The sequence below is a fragment of the Castor canadensis genome, chromosome 5 (assembly GCF_047511655.1).
Source record: "Castor canadensis chromosome 5, mCasCan1.hap1v2, whole genome shotgun sequence".
NCBI lineage: Eukaryota > Metazoa > Chordata > Mammalia > Rodentia > Castoridae > Castor > Castor canadensis.
The window spans coordinates 96,800,945-96,826,641 of NC_133390.1; the positions used below are offsets into that span (position 1 = coordinate 96,800,945).

General features: G+C 37.7%; 1 protein-coding gene across 6 annotated transcripts in view; it reads right to left on the reverse strand.

The window, feature by feature from the left end:
• Positions 1-11,740: 11,740 nt before the first annotated feature.
• Fndc3b (fibronectin type III domain containing 3B) overlaps positions 11,741-25,697 on the reverse strand; it is a 341,149-nt gene continuing 327,192 nt past the window's right edge. For 5 of the 6 annotated variants that reach the window (XM_074073772.1, XM_074073773.1, XM_020176873.2 and 2 more), the window contains 2 exons: positions 25,424-25,551; positions 11,741-15,331 (listed from right to left, as the gene is read on the reverse strand). In XM_074073772.1, coding sequence (XP_073929873.1) covers positions 15,020-15,331; positions 25,424-25,551 — 440 coding nt within the window. In that variant the 3' untranslated portion in view covers positions 11,741-15,019. The remainder of the gene's footprint in view (positions 15,332-25,423; positions 25,552-25,697) is intronic. The other variant, XM_020176870.2, reaches the window with a different exon arrangement.

Consider the following 25,697-nt stretch of genomic DNA (forward strand, 5'->3'; position numbering starts at 1 on the left):
GCTAACCTCACTCAGAATGATGTTCTCCAATTCCATCCATTTACCAGCGAATGATAACATTTTGTTCTTCTTCATGGCTGCATAAAATTCCATTGTGTATAGATACCACATTTTCTTAATCCATTCGTCAGTGGTGGGGCATCTTGGCTGTTTGCATAACTTGGCTATTGTGAATAGTGCCGCAATAAACATGGGTGTGCAGGTGCCTCTGGAGTAACCTGTGTCACAGTCTTTTGGGTATATCCCCAAGAGTGGTATTGCTGGATCAAATGGTAGATCAATGTCTAGCTTTTTAACTAGCCTCCAAATTTTTTTCCAGAGTGGTTGTACTAGTTTACATTCCCACCAACAGTGTAAGAGGGTTCCTTTTTCCCCGCATCCTCGCCAACACCTGTTGTTGTTGGTGTTGCTGATGATGGCTATTCTAACAGGGGTGAGGTGGAATCTTAGTGTGGTTTTAATTTGCATTTCCTTTATTGCTAGAGATGGTGAGCATTTTTTGAATGACAGTTTTGCCATGTAGAGTATCCTAGGACTGAAATTGTTTTCTTTCAGTGCTCAAAATACCTCACTCCATGCCCATTTTAAGGTATCAGTTGAGAAGTCTGCTGTTATTTTGATGGGTTTACCTTTATATGTTATTTGTTTTTTCTCTCTTATATTATATTCTTTCTCTGTTCTCTGTGCTCATTGTTTTAACAATAACATGTAGTGGAGAGGTTCTATTTTGGTCAAGCTTGTTTGGTGTCCTGGAGGCTTCCTGTACCTGAATGGACAACTCTTTCTTGAGATTTGAGAAATTTTCTGCTATTATTTTGTTGAATATATTACATATTCCTTTGGCTTGCACCTCTTCTTCTTCTCTGCCCATGATTCACAGGTCTTTTGTCTAAGAGTTCTTGTGTTTTTTCTTTAATATCTATGTTGTCTTCAAGTCCTGAGATTCTGTCTTCCACTTGTTCTAGTCTGCTGGATTGTATTCCCCTATATTTTTTTATTTGATTTAAGGAACTTTTTTATTTCCAGGGTTTCTGTTTGATTCTTTTTTTTTCTGAGGCTTTCCATATCTTTGGTAAATTCCTCTTTCATATCTTGTATTGTTTTATTTCATCTCTCTCTCTTTTTTTTTATAGTATCCTTTATTTCATTTGGGAGTTTGTCAAAGTCCTGAGTTCATTTAGTTGTTTCTGTGTCTTCTAAAATTTTTTATTTGTGGTGTCTTGATATTTCTTGAGTGCATCTTGTACTTTCTGGTTAACTATGTCTTGTAGCTTCTCCATGAGTTTTTCAGTGATCTCATCCATAATTTCCTCTTTAAGAGATTTTTTGTGGGCATCACTGAGCTCACTGGTGATATTTATCATTGTTCTTTTGGGGTCAGGAACTAGGTATTCACTTTCTTCATTTCCCATTAATTCCTCTATTGAATTGTTGGTCTTTTGTGGGGTAAGATTTCCTGGCCTCCTCCTTCTCCCCATGCTTCTATGATGTGCTGTGCTCCTATGTTGTTGAGTAGCTATTTGGGGATTTTAATCACCTGTTATCTTCCCCTTTACTGAATTACTGTGCTATGACTGGCTTAGTCATTAGCTAGGTTGATAGGCTGTTTCTGTTTCCTGACTAGGTGGTGGTATTAATTAGCAATAACAAATTCACTGATTCAATGCTGGAGCAGTTATTTACAAAATATGTAGTGATCCCCTTAGTGATATTATCTATAAACTGTGGGGATTGCATGGAAAACAGTTGTTTGGGTAGAGGAGTATACTTAGGTATTGAAAGAGCTGGCACTGGAGGAAGGGGCAGGAAGGAGGGATGGGGTAGGGGGAGGGGTTTGAGGCATGGGGTTTCTAAGGTACTAAGTCCCTAGTGTGTATTGAGGTGTAGTTCATTTGTTGTGGAAAAGTGTGCTGTTGTCAGGGTTGCTGAGGGATAGGAAGGAAGGGGTAATGTTTAAAGTTGGTATAATAGACTATTCAGTGGGTGGTGCATTTTGAGGTAGTAGAGAGTGAGGGAGAGGAGAGGAAAGTGAGGAGGGAAACAGGAAGGGGAAGAAGACAGAAAGAAAAAATTGGGTTAGAGGAAGGAAAGTGGGGCAGTAGAGGGCTGAGTGACTTAAGACAGAATGAAGAAGGGAGCTAGGTAACAGTAAGAGGGAAGAAAAAATGAAGAAAATAAAAGTTAAAATTAAAAATAAAAAATACCAAAAACAAAAAAAATTATATATAATATGTATATGTATACATATACATGTATGTATATATAGGGGCTTTGGCCAAGGCTGTCCCTTCCTAAGGTTAATATGTTGGGTTGCATGGCAATGAGTGTTGCTCTTCCCTGTCAGACAGCTTTGGGAGGGCTCAGTTCTGGGTGTTTGAGCCCAGGCTTCCTTAGTGGGGTGGGGCTTCTGGAGCAGGCAGGTTCTCAGAAGTGGTCCCTTGAGAAGTTGGTAAATGAGTGGTCACCAGCCCTTCCACTCATGGAGCAAGCCTGTGAGTTAGAAATGAATTTAGCTTTTCTCTTGGTGAGACTGTCAGTTTCAGCTTGCTCCCAGATTCTCTAAGGCAGTGCAGTGTCTGGCTTTTCCCATAGGCTGCTGAGTCACCCCACCCCCACATGGGTCTTTTCAGCTCTGCATTCTGCTTTTCTGCTAAGCAGAGGGGAAATATTCCCTCTATGTGTTTGGCCACAAGGAGTGCAATCAGCTCCCCACCTGTGCTAGAATATGTGGTTCCCTCCCAAACAGTGTGTTGTGCTCACCTGTCAGGTTAGCAGATTCACTTGGTTGAAAACAGATCAGCTACAGGGCAGTGTAGGCAGGCAGCAGACAGGTTTTGTTTCTGCTTGTGTTTGGTAGGTCCCTGTCTTCCTAGATGCTTGCAGCAGCACTCTTTCTGTGATTCTTTGTGTTGCATTATTGTTGGTGAGGTTGCAGACAAAGGCACAGGCAGGCAACACTCAGAGGTTCTGTGTCCACACACATTATGGCAGACCCAGGTACTCCTAGATGCAGATGCTTGCAGGTCTCTGCTGTTCTCTGCGTTTTAATTTGACCGACCCAGGTCGGGGTTGGAGGAGAAAAACCAAAGATCAGCCAGGGCTATCTGACCCTGCTGCCAGCTGCTCCCAGACAGCAAACAGACAGGTGGGCTGGCAGCAGCTGCCTGACCCTGTGCTGGGCTGTTATGCACTTTAAAAAGATAGTTTAAGGGTTGGTCAAAAATATGATGTGCCCCCTCTGTGTAGGCAGTATCTTGATTGGCAGAAAAGGCAATATTACCTGATCCTTGCTGCCATGAAAATCTGGAGTAATTGCTTGAAATCATGCAGGTCAAGGTCCCAGGGTCTGTCAGCTATCCACCATCTTCAAGAATCTTAACTTTTGAAAAGCCACTTCTCACTCAAGGGAAATGTACTGAACATGAACATATATATGTATAGGTACATGAAAGAATAAGCAGATACTGAGGGTAATAGGAGTCAGACACACAAACTTTCTGGTTCAATTCAATTCCAAGTTCTATGTAAATCCTGACTTTTATTCTCATTTCCTTTTTGCTTTTCCCTTAAAAAAGAACAGTTTTCACCTGGGTAGGGAGACGAAAAGAAGGTATTTGTATACGAGTCAGCATACATGGACACATGTCAAGGTGAAGAGTAGATATAGGGTCAAGCAGAAGTTCTCCACTTCTGTTCAGGATCCTAAGATGAATGTAAAACAAACTGAAAATCATATATAAAAAACCACAAATTGCACAATTGGTGGCAGCAAATTGTATATTAATGGCATTAATGGAAGAAAAGTAGAAGACAACTGAGATCATACTATGATGTCTTAAATTAGGAGAGTTTAAGGAAAGATGGGGCAAGATGGTGGATAAGAAAAGTGTAGTTTCTGACTCCATGAAGGAGAAGAATTAGGGATTGAGAAAGAGGTAACAGGATGACAGAAAATTACTGAGAAATCAATGCAACAGAGAAAAGCAACAAATAATTACAAGTCTATCCCTGGTTTCTCAGGAGAAGGAGAGGAAGCTGAAGACTCCATGACAATGTAAGACAGATGATCTGGTCACAGACTGGCAATTCTAGCTGTAAGATAAGGCCAATCCTCCAAGAAGCCTTAAATTCAGGACAGAATTTGTGAGCCAGTGACTATTCCACTGTGGAAGGTTAGCCATGGTAAAGAAATACATTCTATACTTCCCTTAACCTGGAGGTTGAGAACAAGGTATCTTGATACAGGGATTACTGACTGAAACTGAAGTACTCATTCTATGGAACCAGTATTACCCTGATACCAAAACCTAATAAGGACACAACAATAAAAAATTATTCACTAATTTTCTTGATGAACACAGATGTAAAAATTCTCAATAAAATACTTATGAACTGAGTTCAATAACACATTGAAAATATCATACACCATGACCAAGTTGGTTTTATCTCATAGATGTAAGGATGGTTCAACATATTCAATCAATAAATATGATACAGCAAATAAATAGAATCAAGGACAAAAATCACATTATCATCTCAAAAGATGCAGAAAGTCTGATAAATTGCAACATTTTGTCGTGATAAAAGCTCTGAAGGAATTAGGAAAAGAAGGAACATACCTCAACCCAATAAAGGCTGCATGGGAAAACCCTCTAGCCAACATCATACTAACTGGGGAACAACTGAACTATTTCCTTTAAAGTCAGGAAGGAGAGAAGAGTGTCCACTCCTATTCAATATTGTACTGGAATTCCTATCCAGAGCAAAATACTAGAGAAAGAAATAAAACATTCAAAGAGGGAGGGAGTAAGTCAAATTATCCCTACTTGCAGATGATATGATTCTATACTTAATGTCCCTTAAGATTCCCTCCACCTCAATTTCCTAAATCTGATAAACACTTTTGACAATGTAGTAGAATATACAATTAAAATACAAAAGTTAGTAGCATTTCTATAAACCAACAATGAATAGGATGACAAAGAAATCAGGAAATAAATTCCATTCAAAATAGCCACAAAAAATAATACCTAGGGATAAACTTCACTAGGAAGTAAAAGACCTTTACAGTGAAAACTATAAAACCTTGAAGAAAGAAATTGAAGACAGAAGATGGGAAAACCTCTCATGTCCATGAACTGGCAGAATTAACATTGTGAGAATTGCTACTCTACTGATTGCAATCTACAGACTCAATGCAATGGCCCATCAAATCCCAACGTCATTCTCCACAGAAATAGAAAAGACAATCCTAAAATTCATATGGAGACATAGAAGATCCTGAATAGCAAAAGCAATCCTGAGTGAAGAGAGTAATGCGTGAGGTGTCATAATACCAAACTTCAAAATTGTACTAAAAGACATAGTAACAGAAGCAGCATCTTACTGACACAAAAAGAGACACGAAACCCAATGGAACAGAATAGAGGACACAGTAACAAACTGACACAGCTAGAGCCATCTGATATTTTGTTGTGGTTTTTGGATGTAATTTATTTTGGTGAGGTGTTGAACGACTGGAGAAATCGTGGGAAACTAAAAATAAACCAAGTCAGAATACGAGGTTTGCCAGAAAATGATTTTGTTACATTAAAGAAATACTACTTACACACTTATTATTACACCAATATTTGGCTAGAAGCATGGGGTATATATAAGTAAACATGGAAACTTGAGTCTTTCCTCTCAAAATTTCAAGTCTTTTTTTTTTTTTTAGCTTTTTTTCATTTTTATTAGCATATACTCATTGTACAGAGGGAATTTGTTATGACAATTCCCAATAGCTTTACATTGTACATTGGTTAGATTGCCCCTCCATCTCCCCCAGCCACCCCCTCATACTCCCACTTGAAGCAATTAAAGAGGTTTGATTGTTCTATTTCGTGTGTGTATATGAAGCCCGTCAACTCCATTCTTTCATCATGTCCTCCATTCACCCCCTTCCCACAAGTACCCACCCCACACTGAACCTATTTTACAGTCGTCTTTCATTATTAATTCCAAAGTCAATGTTTAAAGGGGCTTCTCAATGTATCCCAGCTGTGAATACACTTTACTTTTGTCAGTTCAACCCCCCATTACTCTCCCTTACCCCTTCCTGCCCACCCCCCCATTATTTGTCAGCTTTCACTACATATCGTTATGTCCTGTGTAGATGTGAAGTATTTCAATATTGCTATTATTCTCTTTCTGTCCTTCCTCCTCCAAGTTCCACACTGTAGTTCCACTATTGCAAATATATTCTAACTGTGGATGTGTATATATGTTAATTTTTGTTGTCTGTTGATCTTTTGGATCTTTCTTTTACATATGAGAGAAAACATGTGACCTTTATGTTAACTTCACTTAACATGATTTCCTCCATCCATCTACCTTCAAACCACATGGTTTCATTATGGCTGAATAAAATTCCATTGTATGCATATGTGTGTGTGTGTGTGTGTGTATAAATATACATATCTATATCTCACAATTTCTTAATCCATTCATCAGTTGTAGGATATCTGGGCTGTTTCCATAGCTTGGCTATTATGAACTGTGTTGCAATAAACATTGGGCAAGTGTCTCTATTGTATCCAGGTATATGGGGGGAGGGGAGGAGCGTTATCACTGGGTCATACAGCTATCTGATTTTTGACAATGGAGGCAAAAAATATACAGTGGGGAAAAGACAGTCTCTTCAACAAATGGTGTTGAGAAAACTCGTTATCTATATGTAGAAGACTGAAACTAGACCCCTACCTCTCATCCTGTACAAAAATCAACTGAAATGGATCAATTACTAGAATCAAGAGGCTGTCTACAGAATGGGAAAATATCTTTGTCAGCTATTCAACAGATTAAGGATTAGTATCCAGAATACACAAAGAGCTCAACAAACTAAACACCAAAAGAAAAATCCAAGTAATAAATGAGCAAATAACTTTAACAGTTCTCAGATAGACAAATGACTAGTAAATAAAAGAAGAAATAGTCACTATCCTTAGCCATAAAGGAAATACAAAAGTACACTGAGATCTCACTCCAGTCAGACTGGCAATCACCAAGAAACAAAAATAAGTACTGGTGAGGATGTTGGGAAAAAGGAACCTTTATCCACTTTTGATGGGAATGTTAACTAGTACAACCACTATGGAAATCAGTATGAAGGTTCATGAAAAAACTAAAAGTAGACCTACCTTATGCCCCTGCCATCCCACTCTTGAGCATATATCAGGAGTTTGCAGCAATATACAAGAGATACCTGCACACCCATATTTACAGCAGCACTATTCACAATAGCCAACCTGTGGAATTAGCTGAGGTACCAAAAAACTGATGAATAAAGAAAATGTGCTCTATGTACACAATGGAGTATTATTCAGCCACAAAAAATGAAATCATGTTGTTTGCAGGAAAATGGACAGAACTGGAGATCATGATGTTCAATGAGGTAAGCCAGGCTCAAAAAGTCAAATATCATGTTTTCACTCATATGCAGAATCTAGACCTAAACTGATGAAGATGGGACGTAAGTGTGAGTGGGCAACTTTTTCTGGGGGAGCCACAGGAGGGGGAAGGGGAAAAGGAGAGGGCACTGGGGAACAAAGAGGATTGAAGTATGTTACACACACAGAGATACACACACGCACACGCCCTCATAATGAAACCCACCAAATACTGTTTGACAAAGTAGAAGGAAAGAGGTCAGGGGAATATTGAAGGGGGTGAACTTGTTCAGAGTACACTGTACACATCTATAAAATTATCACAGTGAAAACCCTTTATGCTATTAACATATGCATAAAAAGAATGATATATTTAAAATTAAAAAAGAATGTATTTGCAGGTGCTCTGAATGCGTGGTGTTACACAGATGATTTGTATATCAGGGTGCAGCATTCCAAGCTGCATTTCTCTCAATCTTCAGTCATTTGCTTGTCACTCCTATGAGTTCTGCTGTCTCTGAGTAGCACCTGCCTTTTTTTAGATACTTGCATTTCTTTTATAAATTTAAATATTCACTTTAATCTTAATTGGTTTTCTTTTGTTACATATTACATATTACTAGTTACATATTTTCCTAATACAGATGAAAGAAATCATATAACTTAAAGTGTTAGAGATGTGGCAATTACAATTGTCTTGTACTTTGGGAAACACTGCTTCAGTAGAAAATTATAGGCATTCAATGCCTTATTGCAATGCCTAAAATACATGCAAGAACGTTTATCTGAATTGAACACAATGCTCAACTTGGGTAGTGAAAAAAACAGCTAAAACCAAACCAAACCAACCAACCAAAAGTTAACTTCGGTATTTTTTTGCTAGTATTTTTGTTGCTTTTACAAAGAAGTAGATTTATGGAGGTTCTTCTTTCGTCATTCTCGACATCCTGCCTTCTGGAGATAAGAACACAAGTTGATGTTCCCTGTTAGAAGAGACATTATCCATATCCACGTCAGGGATGTAGAGGGAAATTTAATCAACTGTAGAGCAAACGTCCAACTGAAGGCAGCCACCATTTCTCTCTATTGATAACTCCCATGCCAGAACAAGGTCTTCCAAATTTCAGCAGAATCTGGAATTCCAGTAAAAATAACAAAAACCACTTCTATTATAAAATTAAAATCTTGCACTCCCTTGTACACTTGTGGCAAAAGATTTTATTAACAAAATCTATAACTCACATCAGCATGTGACCTTTTTATTAGTTGAGTTCAACAAAGCCTTTTTGCTTCTTTTATGTACCAGATAATATGTTAGATGCTGCAGTTAAAATGAGACCTCCTGCCCCATCCACACACACTTCTCTCCAGTTTTGAGGCTCTGATGCCCCAAAACGAAGGTGGGATTTTTTTAAAGTGACCACCCTAAACAAAGATTTGTTATGTCTTTAGTAGCCCAAGGCAAGATATCCTGAGAGGTTTGTTTAAAAGGGTCATTTTATAGTCACAGATAGGGTGACTAGGGGTGGAGGAAGGGTGAAAGAGTGAAAGTCACACAAATTCTTTTGCTGCCAAGAGCCAGCGAGTCGACTCTCCACCTGATTGATATGTATGGTGGTGGAATCCCATGGACTCTTCTTCCTGGCTTTATTCACTTAAAGCAGATTCTTTAGAAGCTTAAAAGGTACACAGAAGGCTAATTTGTGAGATCTTGCATTTCTAAAACTGTCTCCATGATACTTTACACTTGACTGGTTGAGGGAAGAAATCTGTTATTTTCAAATTTTTTTGTTTTGTTTTGTTTTTTTCTATTTTTTCCTTTTTTTTTTTTTTGGTGCTGGGGACCGAACTCAGGGCCTTACACTTGCCAGGCAAGCACTCTTCCACTGAGCTAAATCCCCAACCCCTATTTTCAAATTCTTAATGTAACTACTTCACTCCCATCTAGCTTGCAGTTGTTCTGGAGAAGTCTGTAACCACTTTTTTTTTTTTTTTAAATCATATCACTGTTGAACTGGGTGTACACTGTGACACTTACAAAAGTTCTTATAACATATCATAGTTGAATTCACCTGCTTATTTTCCTTTATCCCTCTCCCGTAATTTCTGGAAAAGTGTAACAGGTCTTATTTTTCCATTTGCATACATGAGTACATGGTATTTCCACCATATTTGCCCTCCTTCACCCTTTCCTTATATCCCCTCCACCCACTTGCACCCACCACACAGACAGGACCTGTATTACCTTCCTTTTCTCTGTTCTTGAAAAAAAAGACATTTTGTTTGTTTAAGATAGCTATACAGGAAGTTTCCTTGTGACATTTCCATGACTGTATGTATTGTAACCTGAATTGGTTTATCCCATCTATTTTTCTCCTTTCTACCTGAGTTCCCTTCTTATGGTGATTTTGACAGGCTTAAAAATTCTGTATTTATTCTTGTATAGAAAGTGCATCAACCATTGGGACCAGCTTTCCTGCATTTTGTGGAGCTTCTCTGGCCCTAATGTTTCAAAATTTTAAGATGGCATGGCTTGGTGGAAGTCTACTTTCCTCCATTGAACCCTTTCATTTTGGAAACTCGTGAGTTTGATGATTTCCTTCCTCCCCAGTTTTTCTTTTTGATGATTCTGTTACTTGGATATTAGATGCCTTTGTCTGATCCTTGTTCTGCTTTTTGGGTTAGTTGTGTACTTTCAGTTTCCAATCCTTCCACTGAAAATTTAACTTCCAGGAACATTTTCTTGTTCTTCAAGAGTTTCTTTTAGATAGCAATCTTCCTTATTTTACAGGTGTTTTTACCTTTTGTCACCTCTCTTGAGATAAGATAATTTTTGAAGCTTTTTCTCCCTGAAGTAGGATTCTTCTGAGTTGTCGTCTCTAGGCTTTTCTTCATTCCAGAAACTTCCTTTGGCTGTCAGGTTGTGCTTGATTAAGATGGAGAACCAAAAGGCTGATTTTAGGGTTGTGACTCTCAATCTTGGCTGCACATTGGAATCACCTGAAGAACTTTAAAAACCACTGGTGCCCCAGTGATACTTATATTATTGATGTAGGGCTCAGGAATTTGGAAATGCTGCCCAGGTAATATTAATGTGCAGTTCAGTTTGAAAAGCAATACCAAAGAGTGGTCTGGAGGCACAGTTTCTCCCAAGGGCTTTAGGTCTTTTCAGCCGAGTCTCCTCAGCTAAGACTGTAACACTCTCACGTAGGACTCTGCTCCCTAGATCCCCTCTCAACTGTCGACTGTCTCTTGGTTTTGGGACTTTCCTTTTTAAACTTTAGAAGACAAACTTCTAGAATTCTGCAAGGGTGAGGAAGGGGCAGCTTAAAAGGGGAGTAGGGAGGTTTAATGGATTTAACTGCATATTAAACAGCTAGCAACCTATAATGTTTGGAGGCTTCTCTTTCCTCTTCACCATCACTTCAAAGGGACATGCTGCTGTCATGATACTTGTCACTGGTGTTCTGCATTGAGAATTTGAGTTGGTGCTCAATTTCCCCCTCCCAAATTAGACGTCAGCTTTTTCTGATCGGGTTTCCAAAATTCTGACAAAAGTTACTTCTCTCCCATTCTTGCCAACCTGAGGGGAACTGTGACTACAAAACGATCCTTTACTATGTTTTCAGTAGAGTATCACATACAGGCAAAATTTGACATGTGTTCAATTTGTCATCCTTACCCAGAAGAATGACTGCCATTCCTTACATAAGAGAGTGAATTTTGAGTCGCAAACACTTAGCTTTTCCATATACAACTCACCCTAATTAGAAAGATATTGTAGAAATTCCACGCAAAAACAATTTCAACATAATGATAAGCCCATGGCCTGAGCAGGAACACTCTGCTTAATTGCTGCTGTTGCTGTTGTCCGTTGAGACCGGGTGAAGGAAGAAGATCTAAACTGGAATGTGAGAGGAAGCACCCAATGTGCCGGGCAACAGAGGGAGACAGGCCTCCTGAGTTCTGGCAATAGATAAAATGTCCACAGACAGGCTAATTAAAGAGCTAACCTGGCAGTGGACGTGCTCACACAGTCCAGTCTTGTTTTAGTTAGTCTATATGGCGAAGTCTAGATTTTCAGCTTCTTTGGAAACATCAGAATGTGTGACTGTGGTTAGCAGTGCTGCAAGACCTAAACTGGCAGGAACTGAGGCACAGTTGCCCCTTTCAATGGCAAAGCAAGGTCCATGCCCTATGTGACCTGCCTAGCCTCTAATGGCATTTCAATTAGCAACCTCTGGAGATGTTAAATATTTTAAGAAAAGGAACAACAAAAGTAATCCTACTCATGGCAAAAAACCCTACTTAAATCAGAAAGAATTAAAACATTTATTGGGCATAAATATATTACATATACACTACAGATACAGTTAGGTATTACATATAGCATAGTATTTCAAAATCTATACATTAAAATTGATATGGCAGTTTTAATACAATGTATATGAAATAGTCTAAAATTTACAATACAGGAAAACATATGATTATTTTTTTCTCTAAATGTTGAAAAGCTTGGAATGTATGTCCAACAGTGAGGTAAAACATTTTGTCTTTCAATTTAAAGAATTGTGCAAGGATAACATTCAAACACATTCAATTAGGGCACTTTTTCAATTTTGACATGAATACTGAATTACTGTAGCCAAAGAAACAAGGTTAGAAAATGCCAACATTTCAAGTTGATAAGAACAAGGCAGATAATATGAAAAAATCTTCTTAAAAAGTTTTAAAATGATTTGAGGACAAAGGGCAGTTTGCTTCATATGTCTGGAATTTCTTGTGTCAGGGATGAGTTTAACATACAGGAAAGTATCAGAGCATCGGAAAGTCACTTACTCATTTCTACATATGGCAAAAGGGCAAAGAATTAAGGTTAATATAACACTTTATTTTATTGTTCATGTGTAATGGCAATATATAGAGAGAGTTACATATCCTTATCACATATACAGATTGTGATAGAAAACTGTGCCATAGAGAGAGTAGAGAGTAATAATTTTTGGACTTAAGGGATTATAATGAATACCAAATAATGGAGAGCAATAAAATAAAGTGCTATCAGTTTGTATTTCACACTTCAGCTTTCTGGTGGTTAAACAGAGTATGAAAATCTCAGAAAGATCGAATGTTTGTAGCAATTTTGGCCTAAAATACTATTTCCATAAAAAAATTCAACCAATTCAGAGAATTTCCTTATAGCAGCAGTTCTGAAGTGTTTCCAAAAAGACTTTTCTCCCTCTGCGTTTGTAGAGGGAAAACCTCTTTTAAGGGTTTTTAAAAAAATTTTTAAACCACTACATTGACTTTTCATTGTTTAAAAAATGCCTTCTCCCCCTGCATAAAATTGTCTCAAAAATGCAGAAATAATGTCATAGAGGTCAAATCACACACTGAAGTAGAGGGATGCGGCTAGAAGGCCAGAACTTTGGCAAAAATATATTTTACCTTGATGCCATCACTTTGTAAGGCTAATCACACTAATTGTTATGCTCCAGTAACAAAATACAGAACTCTCTAGTACTTACTACCTCGATCTAGGCACACAGAATAATTCATTGATCTTAGCACTCTTTCAGGAGATGATGATTACGGTTTTCTGGGTGATGTAAACCTTGCAATCACGGATAATGGAGGTTTTTTTTTTTTTTTTTTTTTGGCATTTAATGCACTAGAGGCTCTGATCTTTAAAAACACAAGAAAATGTCAGAAGGTCAATAATACTACAGATGTGGCCAAGGAACAAGACTGACCTAAAATTACAAAAGTATAAAACACTCAAAAAAAAAATAACATGCTACAGGGGAAAATTAGTACATAAGTACATTTAAAACTTTTTTACAATAAATAAAGATTGCACTGTAATTGGCATTTAAAGTACTGTATGCAGAATATAGTATAAATAAACCAAAAACAAAATAATGTTGGTTTCCCCATGACTTTGGTATGGGATCATGATAAGCTAAGACAGGATATTTATGGCATCTTAGACAACATAGACCAAGCACAGAACAGCTATGATCAAGAAAAACCAAGTAGCAAAAATATCCACAAAAGAGGAGCGGGGGATGCGCTGTGTCTGTTGCACCCTTCTGGAATATGTTTGCACCTCCAGCTCTTAAGTGTCCCTGAGGTACTCGAACATTGTGGACTTCATATAAATAATCCAATGACTTTGGGTTGAAACTGATTATCTCATGACTCAAAATAAACATGCAAGAGTAACACTCTGCACTTCAATAGCACCTGTGGATCAGAGATCTCAAAGCACTTACAAACATCAGAATCCCCATTTCATTTTATTTTATTTTTCATGCATGGGAAAACTGAGGCACAGAGAGGTAAAGTGACATGTTCAGGTCATGCAGCAAGTTAGTGACAGATCTAGGGAGAGAATCTAGGCTCCTAGACTCCCCCGAAACACCCTGTGCTTACCACCAAATACCATTTCTTCTCCACACATGGCCAGATCAACCCCACAGAAATCGAACGACAAATTCAGATGACTCCCTTTAGGGTTTTATCAATTTTCATCTGCTGTTACATTAGTTTTATGGGCACTGAATTAAGGTATTGAATTTCAATCACTTCATGGATACCTCAAAGAACAGCCTATTGGCAAATCTTTCAAAAACAATGAGGCGACACCTAAGAAGACTGCTCACAATTAGTGTAAATCATTGGACAAGGGGCAGAGGCACTAAACTGTTACCAGTTCTCGTCTTATAATTCTGGTCAAACATAATAGAACAGAATGACTCTAGTGATTAGATTAGAAGTAGTTATATACAAAGACAGACAAACAAGTTAAAGCAGCTTTAAAAATAGCTGAATAAGGAAACAACTAACTATTGCACAATGCCCTCTTAAAGTTACTGCTATGAATTGACATGGTAAAATCTACAATGCTCCATAACTTACAGGTGCATTTTGGTTACTTGATTTCTTATACAGGCAGCTCATAGTGTTAAAATCATAAGAAATACAGATTATTAAAACATTTTAGATTAAAGTACACATTTTGATTTAAATGAGCTAAACACAGTTAAATAACTGAGTGACAAAATGGTTTAGGGCAGCCTTATCTGAGTGAACACATCTTCTGTATGTTTTTGCTGTGTGGTTATACTCTGACAACACTGAAATCCTAGCCCTGCCACTACACACGCTGTGATTCTGCTTACATATATAATGACTGAGACAAAAGAAGTGACTGGTAAATATAAATTACTAAACTGTAACATAAAAACAGTATCAAAGGCTTGCAAAAGACATCAGTGAAAACAGAATAAAGGCAAATTTGAAAAGTCAAAAGAAAACATAAGAAAGCTAGCTTTTGGTATCTGGTTTGCTTTTCTTCTTCTTTTTTTCTCTTCTTCTTTAAAAAAAATATCCAGTTTAACCTCTTCCTAGTTTTGCATTTCAAAAAGGTGCACCAAGACACTGACACTTTTTCCTAGCTAATCTGTAAAACAAGAAAAGCATATAAATCAAAGAACAAAAGGGCTTAAAAAGGGGAGTATCTGAATAAATGTGTGCATGAAAGTGTGTAGCGCTAATTAAGTTCATACCTCTAGTTTCCTTGGGGTTGTTTACTTCATTAAGAAGTACTGTAAGATAAAGGCAAATAAAATGGACAAAGTCGCAAAGCCAAGCACAATGAGGGCTGCAAACTGTTCATCAGTAGGCATCATGCTCTTCATTTTGGGGTCATCTAAGCTCCCCATGTCCCCTGCAAGCATGACCTCACTTCGCTGTAACACAAAGGCTGCAGAGGGGCTGAAGGCTCCGCTTAACTCCTGAGAGGTGTCTAAACAGCGCCGGCATGCACACACGCGGAACCTGTAGTCTGTGTTGGTCTGGAGGCCTGAGATTTGGAATGTGGCTTCTTCTCCCTTGTACACCTTCAAGAAGAGGAAAAGTCTTAATTAATATAGCACATGCAACCATGATGTAATATCCAGAGCGTTAGGGACGCTGATTTAAATTCACTCCATAACAACAAAAATTATATTAAAAGTTTTCTCTTCTAATCTGTGTTTCATCCGGAAGAAAAGGTATTTCAACACACTCTAAATAAGGCACAGTATAAAATCTCGTGATTCAGACTTTTGAAAGAAGGAAATAAGGCTTGACTAGAAATGCAGCTGACATTTTAAGTCCTAAAGATACTGTCATATTAGACAGCTAAATTTTAAAAATTTAGGTTATAAGTAAAGAGCCCTTAATACAAATTGCTGTATGAGCTTGGTTGCCAGAACAAATAACATTTGTAAATTGCAATAATGAAAAACAATACAATATGAAGTTTTTCACTGGATTTTTTAACAATTGGCTACACTATGTAATACCGCTCCATCAAGATAACCTACCCCATCCCAAAGAGGTAAACGCTACTCTAACTTGTTTTGCCTTTTCCAGAAGTTCATACAAATGGAATCATACAGTATGACTGTGCCTATGAGATTCATCCATGTTACAGAGTGATTCAGGAATTGGTCCTTTTATTGCTGACTATGGTTCCATTGTATAACTGTACTTCACTTTACCCATTTTCCTCTCCATGAATATTTGGGTCATTCCCACTTTGGAGGTTTTATATTATAGCAAGGTTATGAACATTTTTGTACAAATCTTTGAGGACTTTAGTTTTCATTTTTCTAGAGCAAAAGGTAGAAGTAGAAATGCTAGGTTACAGAGTAGGTCTCTAACTTCTTAAAGAAAGTTTCCCCAGAAAAAACTGTATCACTTTGTACTCCCACCAACAAACAATGAGTCTGAGTCATTGCATACCCTAAATGTTACTCTACATCCTCCTCTGTTACTGTCAGCTTTATATTTTAGCTATTCTAGTGGGTGTGAATGGCACCTATCCCCATGAGCTTATTGGTCACTCATACAACACCTTTTACGGACAGATGTATATAAGTCTTTTGTTCATTTCAAATTTATTTGACTTTGCTAATTTGTAGGGGCTCTTTATATAATCTAGATATAAGACCATTGGCAGATATATGTGTTGTGAATTTTTTCATCCAGTTTTGTGGCTTGCCTAATTGTTTGAGCATTTTTTTTGGGGGGATATAGTCCAATTTATCACAAATTAACATTTACATTATTTAGTAGTCTACCTCTCTGGAGTGTTTTACCTCTGTATGACCAACCTCCTTTCTTCCCATTAAAGATCTGGGATGTCTTCTTACCCTCTTTTAACTATAATATAATCATTAAGAGGCTTACTATTACAGGAGCTTAGAAACTACCAATTTCTTAAGGTATGATCACTCATTGAAATGACTGCAATAGCAGACTTTGAAGGGAGAAGAAGAAGGAGACCTCACAAAGTTCTTTCACAGTGGGTTGGATCCTAGGAAAAGTTAGAGGATATGATAATCACATGAAAATTCATGGCTTATATTAGATTCAGTGAAGAGACAGGAAAAAATAGCTATAATCAAACCTAATCAAAGAGATCTGGCTGATGAATAATTTAAAAAAGGAAGTAAAATTAATAGAAGGCTTTCTATCCAAATAGTCATGAGTTACTGCATGCAAAGTGTTTAATATCTGATATATATTAACTGCATGATAAAGTTAGCTATAATTATTACTACCATTTAGAACTTAAAAAACAAACCCAAGTATACTCTTAAAACACAGCAATTAAGTGAGAGAGAAGGACATTTTCAATTCAGCAATAGATTTCTTAACAAAACTGTCAGTTTTACCCATGAATACAAATCCCCTAAAAATGAAAAAGTATTACTAACAAACTCTTGTGTCTGAAACACTCACCAGCTATTCAGGGTTGATAGGAATCTACCAACGTCTCTGTGTTGTTTCTAAAGCCTTTTATCTAGAAGCAGGACACTGCACGGGGACACCAAAATACCAGCCATGTATTTAATAATGGACAAACCAATTCAGCAAAAGGATTTTACAGTTTGGAGAGGGTATTGGATTTTCCTTACTATGTTTAGCCTTTTTCCTTAAGATGTTCCTCTTATTTTCAAACCTTACTTGCAGACTTAGTGTCTTAATTCTGTACTTTTGTTTAGTGACCGAGTCCTAAGAAATTAATTCTGTTTGCTTCTTATACTTTTCTAGATTTATCAATCTTTCTGTTACTTCCTTTTTAAGATTTTAAGCACATTCTTCCTGAACAGTTAGACTGTTTCTTTACAAATTATGGCATGTGTCCTGGCAACTAAGAAGGAAAGATCCTTAAGAAAACCCTTTGTGGTACTGAGAGACCATTCCTTTCTGCTTTCAATGATGAGTCTAAATGAATGTTGCAAGATGAACTTGTTGTCATGGTGACCAACCCACAAACAGCCAGCTATTTAAGAGTTCAGACCATACTTCCATGGAATCACCTCTCCATAAATTACTTCCCACCATGTGTGTGGGGGTCTCAGGAAAACAATGGTACACATTTTCTCATTAAAGAATATTTTGTTAAACTTACCTGTTTATGATTTATTAATTTATATAGTTTGGTGGTTGGTTTTTGGCTTTACTTTTTTTAGAGACAGGGACTCACTGTACAGTTCAAGTTGGCCTTGAATTCTTGATTCTCCTGCTTCAGCCTCCTGTGTGCAAGGATTTACGACTTGCACTTCCACCCCTAGCAATTTTTACTTTCTTAGATTTAATTTCTTAAATTTAAAATGCTGAAGTTGGTATTTCTAAGAAAAGTCTTTTCTTGGGAATTGTTCTTGAAGGGAACAGCTTTACCACCTCTGGACCAGTATACTACCAGTTTGATAAAGTAGTCTACTTTTGCCTTTGGGTTTTGGTCCCCTTATCTGCTGTAGTCCAGGTATACAATTCATTCTGACAGTCTGTGGTGGTGATGAGTTAATGTAGGGAAGTTTATCAAGTTGGAGAAAAGCTGCACTGAAGCATTAGCCTCAAAGTTTTCTGATAATCTACTCTCGTCAAATTTTTTTTTTTTTGGTGGTATTAGTGTTTGAACTCAGAGCCTTGTGCTTGCTAGGCAGGTGCTATACCACTTGAGCCACACTCTCAGTTCTTTTGCTTTATTATTACTATTTTTTGATAGTGTCTCACGTTCTTCCTGGGGCTAGTCTTGATCTCAGACAGTGATCCTCCTGCCTCTGCCTCCGGAGTAGCTGGGATTACAGATATGTAACCCCCATGCCTAGCTTGCTAACTTTTTTGCCTGGGCTGGCCTTGAACCACAATCCTATTTCCACTTCATAAGTAGCTGGGATTACAGTCATGAAGCACCACACCCAACTCCTCAAACTCTTTTAGAGGCCACAGCTCTTCAAATATTTATTTATCAAAGGGTGAAACAGTATAGCTAGCTGTTAGAATTCTTCTTCCCTCTGGGAACTAGGTCACGTCTGAGGTGGCCATTTGGAAGGCAATGGATAATCTCTCAGGCACAGGAACTGGAGACAGGATCCTGGCCAGTATCCTTGCTCTGCCACTTACTAGGTTAGTGATCTGAACCAAGCAGCATTGAATCTTCGCTTTCTCATCTTCAACATGGGGGCAGTAACAGTACCTAACAGTAACACTACTCCTAGGGGGGACCACAGATCAAATGAGACAATGAGTGTGAAAAATGTTTTGTGAATGTAATATGCTAGCGATAAGTCAACCTTATTGAATTTAATTCTCCTAAATGTACTGTAAGGTGATTATCATTACTTCCACTTTAAGACGAATAAACTACGCCTCAGAGGCTGCTAATTTTATTAAGTCTCATAGCAAATAAAGGAAGTGGTGAACTCCAGACAAGACTTCATTTCTGTTTTTACCAGAGTTGTTCACCACCCAAATTGTCCCAGCCCTGTCTATTCCACCCCTTGGGCAGTGACACTCCACTCCTGTCACCGACTTTAGTCTCCATGTAATGACAACAGCATGATACTGGGTCCAGTCTCTTGGCTTCTGACTTTGTGTTCCCATATAGCCCAGCTACCCCCCTGGTGTTCACATTAAAGACCTTCCAGCTCATACTAGCCTGGTGTGGCTGCCCCTCAGGGAAAGCACTGCCTCTTCTTTCTGATGTTATAGAAACTAGCTCTTACCTCAGTCTGTGCCATGCACATACAGACATGGGCAGAGCTTTTGGGATGTGGCCTCTTAATTTATGCCATCAAAGGATGATCCCATTACAGAAAACCAGTATCCCCATTGGTTTTAGAGATTTTTGGAAAGTGGATATAAATGTACATTTATATTTGATGATTTCTATATAGTCTCTAACACTTTCCAGAATTTGCATGGCTACATCCTTTAAAGAAAGGTAGCCCAGAAGTATACTTAATTTCACAGAAACCTGATTCAGTGAATATTGAATGGAGACCTCATAACTTTGATGGAACTTCTCAATCCCAAGTGCTTAGAGAGAAGATGCCTGAAAAATAATTTTAGAGAACAGAGGAATGCTTCTTTTCTTGTACCAACAGGCAAAAAACTTAGTGAAAGAAATGCCTAATTTAAGAGAACTTCTTAATGAGTTCAATCAAAATTTAGTTTAATCTATTCATTATTTTAATTGGACAGCTCCCATCTTTCATAAGAATTGCAAACAATGTTAACATTATCTTTTTTTGTAATATTTAAGATAAATATATTGTGGAGTCGTGTTCTATTATCTCCATAACAACCAGCACAGTGGCTTGATAGAATACATGCCTAGTGAATGTTCTCTTATTAGGACCTCCAAGTTTTCAAGTAGATATTCTTACCCTATACTGTTTAAAAAGAGGATAATTGCCAGAAAGAAGTAAATATGAATGTGAACTGTGCAAACATACACACACACACACACACACACACACACACACACACACACACAGAGGCAACACAGAGAGAATTCAGCACAGGCATAGTTATCATTGCGGAGAGTGGGATCATTAGCAACAATTAAGTTGTTTTTAATGAACCAAAAGATAATGTCATTTCCAACATATTTTAGAAATATTCATCAATGCTTATTAAACTTTTTGGATTAATCCATAGCTAATTAAAAATTTAGAATTTTAATATCACATTTTTAAAGAATTCTGATCTCATAAAAAGTTTAATGAAAACTGATTTGCTTTTGTGTAAACAGTCATAGCCACCATGGGTCAAACATTTTTATTACTCTATGTTCCTTTTGATATACTATTCTGCAGCTCAAGAATATGTTTTATATATACATATATATGTATATATAAAAAAACAGATGAGAAATAACCCTCCAAAATGAGGATGATGCTGAGTCCCATGAATCAGTGAGAAGATTAAATGGAATAACATATAGCAACTTCCTCAGTGCCTGGCAGGTAGCGGGGCTCTTAAAAATTACATAAAACGTGTTATTGAATCCTACTTTCCCCAGCTCCATGGCAGGAAACCTGTTATACTCTGGGACAGGAGTGTAAGGGAACCTTGGGGCTTACAACACATAGGATTTCAAGAAGGAATTGGCTGGAGGGGAGCCCCAATGACCCAGGCCTGGTGTCCACAGCATGTCCATGGTTGTGATAGTCCAGCAGCACTCAGGAGATGATGGTTGTCAGGTCTGCTGCACAGCTATGCCCGCACTGGGTGACTGTGCAGCTCTGCACATCAGGGCAACAGGCTGTGTCTCCAATCCCTCTGTTTTCCTTCATTTTGACAGGGGCACCATTATGGGCTTTTTTCTTCTGCCTCAACCCAATTTAAAAGGCAGAGCTCCATTTAAGAGTTTCTTTATTGAAGTCACCAATCATAATATTGTAAATAAGTATATATGCAACATTGCTTGTAAAAAGACTATTTCTGTTCTTGATTTGATGAACAACATATTTTAAAGTAATTTTGACATGTTTATTCCAAATGGAAGAATGTAAAGTAATTCCAGACAACTGAAATGAAGAATCCAGGACCTTTACTTCAGAGTAACATGCAGTATAGTTGAAATCCTTTGAGTAACAGCTTTTTGGGGAGGATCACTGAGGAAGTGCATGTGGGGTTACTAAAGGCTTACCTCCAGCCCCTCCCCCAGGAACTGGAAAAGTGGATGCAGGTGTACCTTGTTATAGTTTACACAATTCCCTCTCATGGCTGAGTGGATAAGATGCTCTCAGTAATAATCTAAGACACAGGAATAGTATCACTGCCCTATAGCAAGAGAGCCAAGGTTCAGCGAGGTGAATTAATGCCTCCAAAATCACATAGTAAGGGAGGAAGACTTGTCCTCGTTCCACTCTGTGCCTCAAGAGGACTGTGCTAATCTTCAGGCCTCCTCTGTGGAGATAATAATGCTAAGGAGGACAGGCAAGGGTACTGTGACTGAACTAAGGAACCGCTTCTGTGGGTGTGTGCTTTCCCACTCAAAGGGCCGATAAGCTCTGAGTGTGCTGACTGTGCCAGGCACATTTCACAATAAGAGCACCCAACAGTTTCTCAATAAACAAGGAGGCCCATACCTGGACTTCATGAAACTGATTTCAAATTCATCTTCCAAAAAATCTTAAGTGGATGCATATATGGAAATTTTTCTGCTATAACATCTCATGACCTTCATCAGATACTAAAGGAACCTCCAAACCTGAAACACTTAAGACTCAGTAAAATCAGTTATGACTTTTAAAGATTTCCATTTTTGATCAGTTTTGGTCTAAATTTGAGCCTTAAACAAAACACTATAAAAGGTCATAGACTCATTGCTTACTTTCTGTGTTAAAAGTCATTGAAATATATGGTGGTTCCAGGAGGTTCTGTAGGCCCCAAGACTTTAGAATAGTTTGGACAAGAGAAGATCTTTCTTCACGGTACCTTTTATGACATCATGAAGAGTTAATACTATACTCTAACTGATACAGAGAAATATTTATAGAGAGAGGCCATCAAATTAAAAGTGGAACTCTGTACAAGTTCATTAAGAAGGGTTTCTTCTTAATGGACCAAATCTGAGCCCTGGCTGCCAACAGGAATAATTTCTTATAGTTTGTTAACCTTGTTCTTATTGCCAATGCTTATATTCAATATTTTCTGTAAACATGATGGACATCTGAATAGGGATATAAATATGTACAATTTTGTTTTCATTTTTATGTTTATGAAACTATTCTCTATTTCATGCTAAAAAAGTCAGTCACATGTATGCATACAGATACAGTTTTCACCCTTTTCAAGAGTGCTTTATAATAATACTTTTTGAAAAGAAGTTTAAACTTCCTGCAAAAAAAAGTCTTGTGTTTAGAATGTTCATTAATGTCAGAAAAGCCAAACTGGCAATACATGGGTTCTAAAGCAAAATGAAATTTTAGGTAAGGATTTAACACTTTAAGTTAATACACTAATTATTAAAACCTGCTGCACATCACGATAACTGAACAAATGAAAGGTTATCAGCTAGAACCAAGGCAAATTTAAGTCAAAGCTTCAAGCAAAACATCAGAAAAGCCCACGGAAATCATATGTAGTCTGTAAAAATAAGGTGAGGAAGACATATGTCTTCCTATTAGGGGCAATTTTTTTTCCACCTAAGTTATAAACATCACTTTATATCCACTCCATGGTGAAGTAAATTCTTGTCACCACTGCAGATATAAATAACTTCCCCTTTCATGCATGCAAGATACATTTACTGAGTGCCTAACTATGTGCCAGTCTTAGGAAAATTAAAATGAACAACCCAATCCCACATGCCAGTGATCTTGTCTGACTAGAGATGTAACTGAGGTATACATGGGGCACCAAGAGCCATGGCACTGCCAAGGTGACAGTAAAGCAATGATCACCTTTCATGTGCTTTTGCTTTAGCTCTCTGAATTCAAACCCATTGCCTGTTATCCCTGGACTATAACTATCTTAGCCGTTATTCTGCACAGATAATATAAATAGCCTTCATTCCCTATCTTATGTCCAGAACAAGTGAAGGAAGTACTCAAAACATCATGTTTAACTTAAGTTAATGCCTACTGAATAGGGAGAAGAAAAAAAAAATTTCACCAAAGAACCCAGTACAAACTGTCCCTGATTCAATTATGGTTTCTCATGTATGATCACTACACCTTACTAATTTCTTGGTAAATACAGGACACACATGGACATCTTCATTTGCTAAGCTGTCCTAAAGTTCAGCGTTTTCACTACGAAACAGTTGTTTATGGCTATTTACAATAAGAGAAACATTCTACAGCATACAGAAGACTGTACATTATCATATTAGTGCCTGTATATCTACGGGTCTAAATATACAACATATGGTGGAGTCCAAACAGCCAGTCTACTAGTAAAATCTAGATAACTGAATAGATTTGCCTTTTTCTGGCAATGACTCCTTCACTGTGAGACAGTGCTTTCTAGGCTCTGAGAAACAGAACGTTTTTCTAAAAACAGGTTGGGAAAGCATGGCATGCAGAATGAAAGACTTTCAAATCCAACAATGAATATACACTGAATGTACTGATGGAAATGAATTGCTGTTAAGGGTCAAATGAGAAGGTGTGAAAGTTTCTAGCACTTCACAGGTTAACCATGTTGACACTGTGGTGGGAGAGGACAACACTAATGGTTTAAAGGTAACTAAAGCTTGTGCAGAAACTTCTCTTCTCTCTGTTTGAGCTGACACCTAAACCCAGTCTTATCTTTCTAATAAACTGAAAAGATTATATATGTGAAATTACTTACTCTGAATGGAATCGCCTGTGAGAACGAGGCAGGAAAGTAATGGGACAGCATAGTACCTTTGCCTTTGTATTTAAAACGAATAGTGGAAACTTTCGTAGGGAAATCATCCACTGACATGAATCAATACTGGCAGACGTCAAGGTTTTTTTGAGACAGATTCTCACTGCATAGCCCAGGTTGACCTCAAACTTTAGATCTTCCTGCTTCAGCTTTTTAAATGCTGGGTTACAGGCATGCACTACCATACCCAACAAACAGATGCCAGATTTAACATAAAGGTTTAGCAATTCAGACTTTTATTTGACACTTCATATTTGCAAAGAAAGGCAAAATGTCCTAATATTTCTTTGATTTTTAAATACCATTTATTTCTCAGTATTCTTTATTATTCCCTAAGAAACACCAACCAGCAATTTAAGAAAAACTCTGAATCAGATTATTTTTTCCCTGCTTTGTGTATTTGAAGCCTCAATAGCTAAAAATGAAGTCTTCACAAATTATACTAATGTTTCAGAGGACAGGTGGCATTTATGAACCTTCTGAAGTTCATATATAAACGAATTATTAAAAGTGCCAGTGGGCCTCTGTTTGCCTAGTGGAACAAATACTATTTTTGTCCTGATTTCACAAAAATGGTTGTTAAGTTTCAGGGAACATTGTGGAAAGCTACAGAGAATCTGAATCCTTATGGCCAGTGACCTGAGAATGGCTGGCTCTGGAAGAATTAAGGATCAAGAAGAGGTGTGAAAAATGGTAAAACCAAATTCTCTGTCTGGCCATTGCATTTTCTCTCACATAACTTTATTTTATGATTTATTGTCCATAGATCAGCAACACCAGTGTCACTGGGAGCCTGAATTGCCACCCTAGATGTACAGAATCAGAGTCTGTATTCCCAGGTGATTCTTATGCACATTAAAGGGTAATAAACAGTGACCTAGACTTGCATCACAGGCTTCAAGGGTCCATGGGTCACACCCCTATTTTTTCATAGTCATGTCTATAAACAGGCAGACAGGACATGGGCTTCAGTAGTTAGGTTGGGATTACTTCCCCTCTAGAGTAAACCATGCACGCATCACTGCCAACACCAAGTACAAATATACAACTCAGAACTCTTTACAAGACAAGCTTATGCTTGAGAACTGGAAATTTAAGCTGAATACCATCACATACAAAATGAAAATGAAAACTATGTATCTTGAAGAATCAGGGTAACAGACACATTTTAGGCAGTTTCAATCACTGATTTTTAAGAAAGAGGCAGCTCACTGAATCATTCATGGCCAAAGCAAGGAGTCACTCTGACTCCAATAAACCACACATGTGCCGTGCACACTGGTTCTTACCTGTTTGTACTCGGACTCTCTTCCAACCAATACCTGCAGAATGTAGTTAACAGGGTCGCCTTTCATTGGTGGTACCGTCTCCCATAAAATTTCACAGGAATTTCCTTCTAACTGTGTTACCCGAGGTGCTGAAATATAAATCCACACATCCAAGCTCAAACTTCAAAGTATCAGAATAGTCAATATTCTAATATTATTAGCTGAATTGAGAGAGAGAGAGAGAGAGAGAGAGAGACAGAGATTGTGCTTGTGTCTGCCCTGAGGGAGAGTTTAA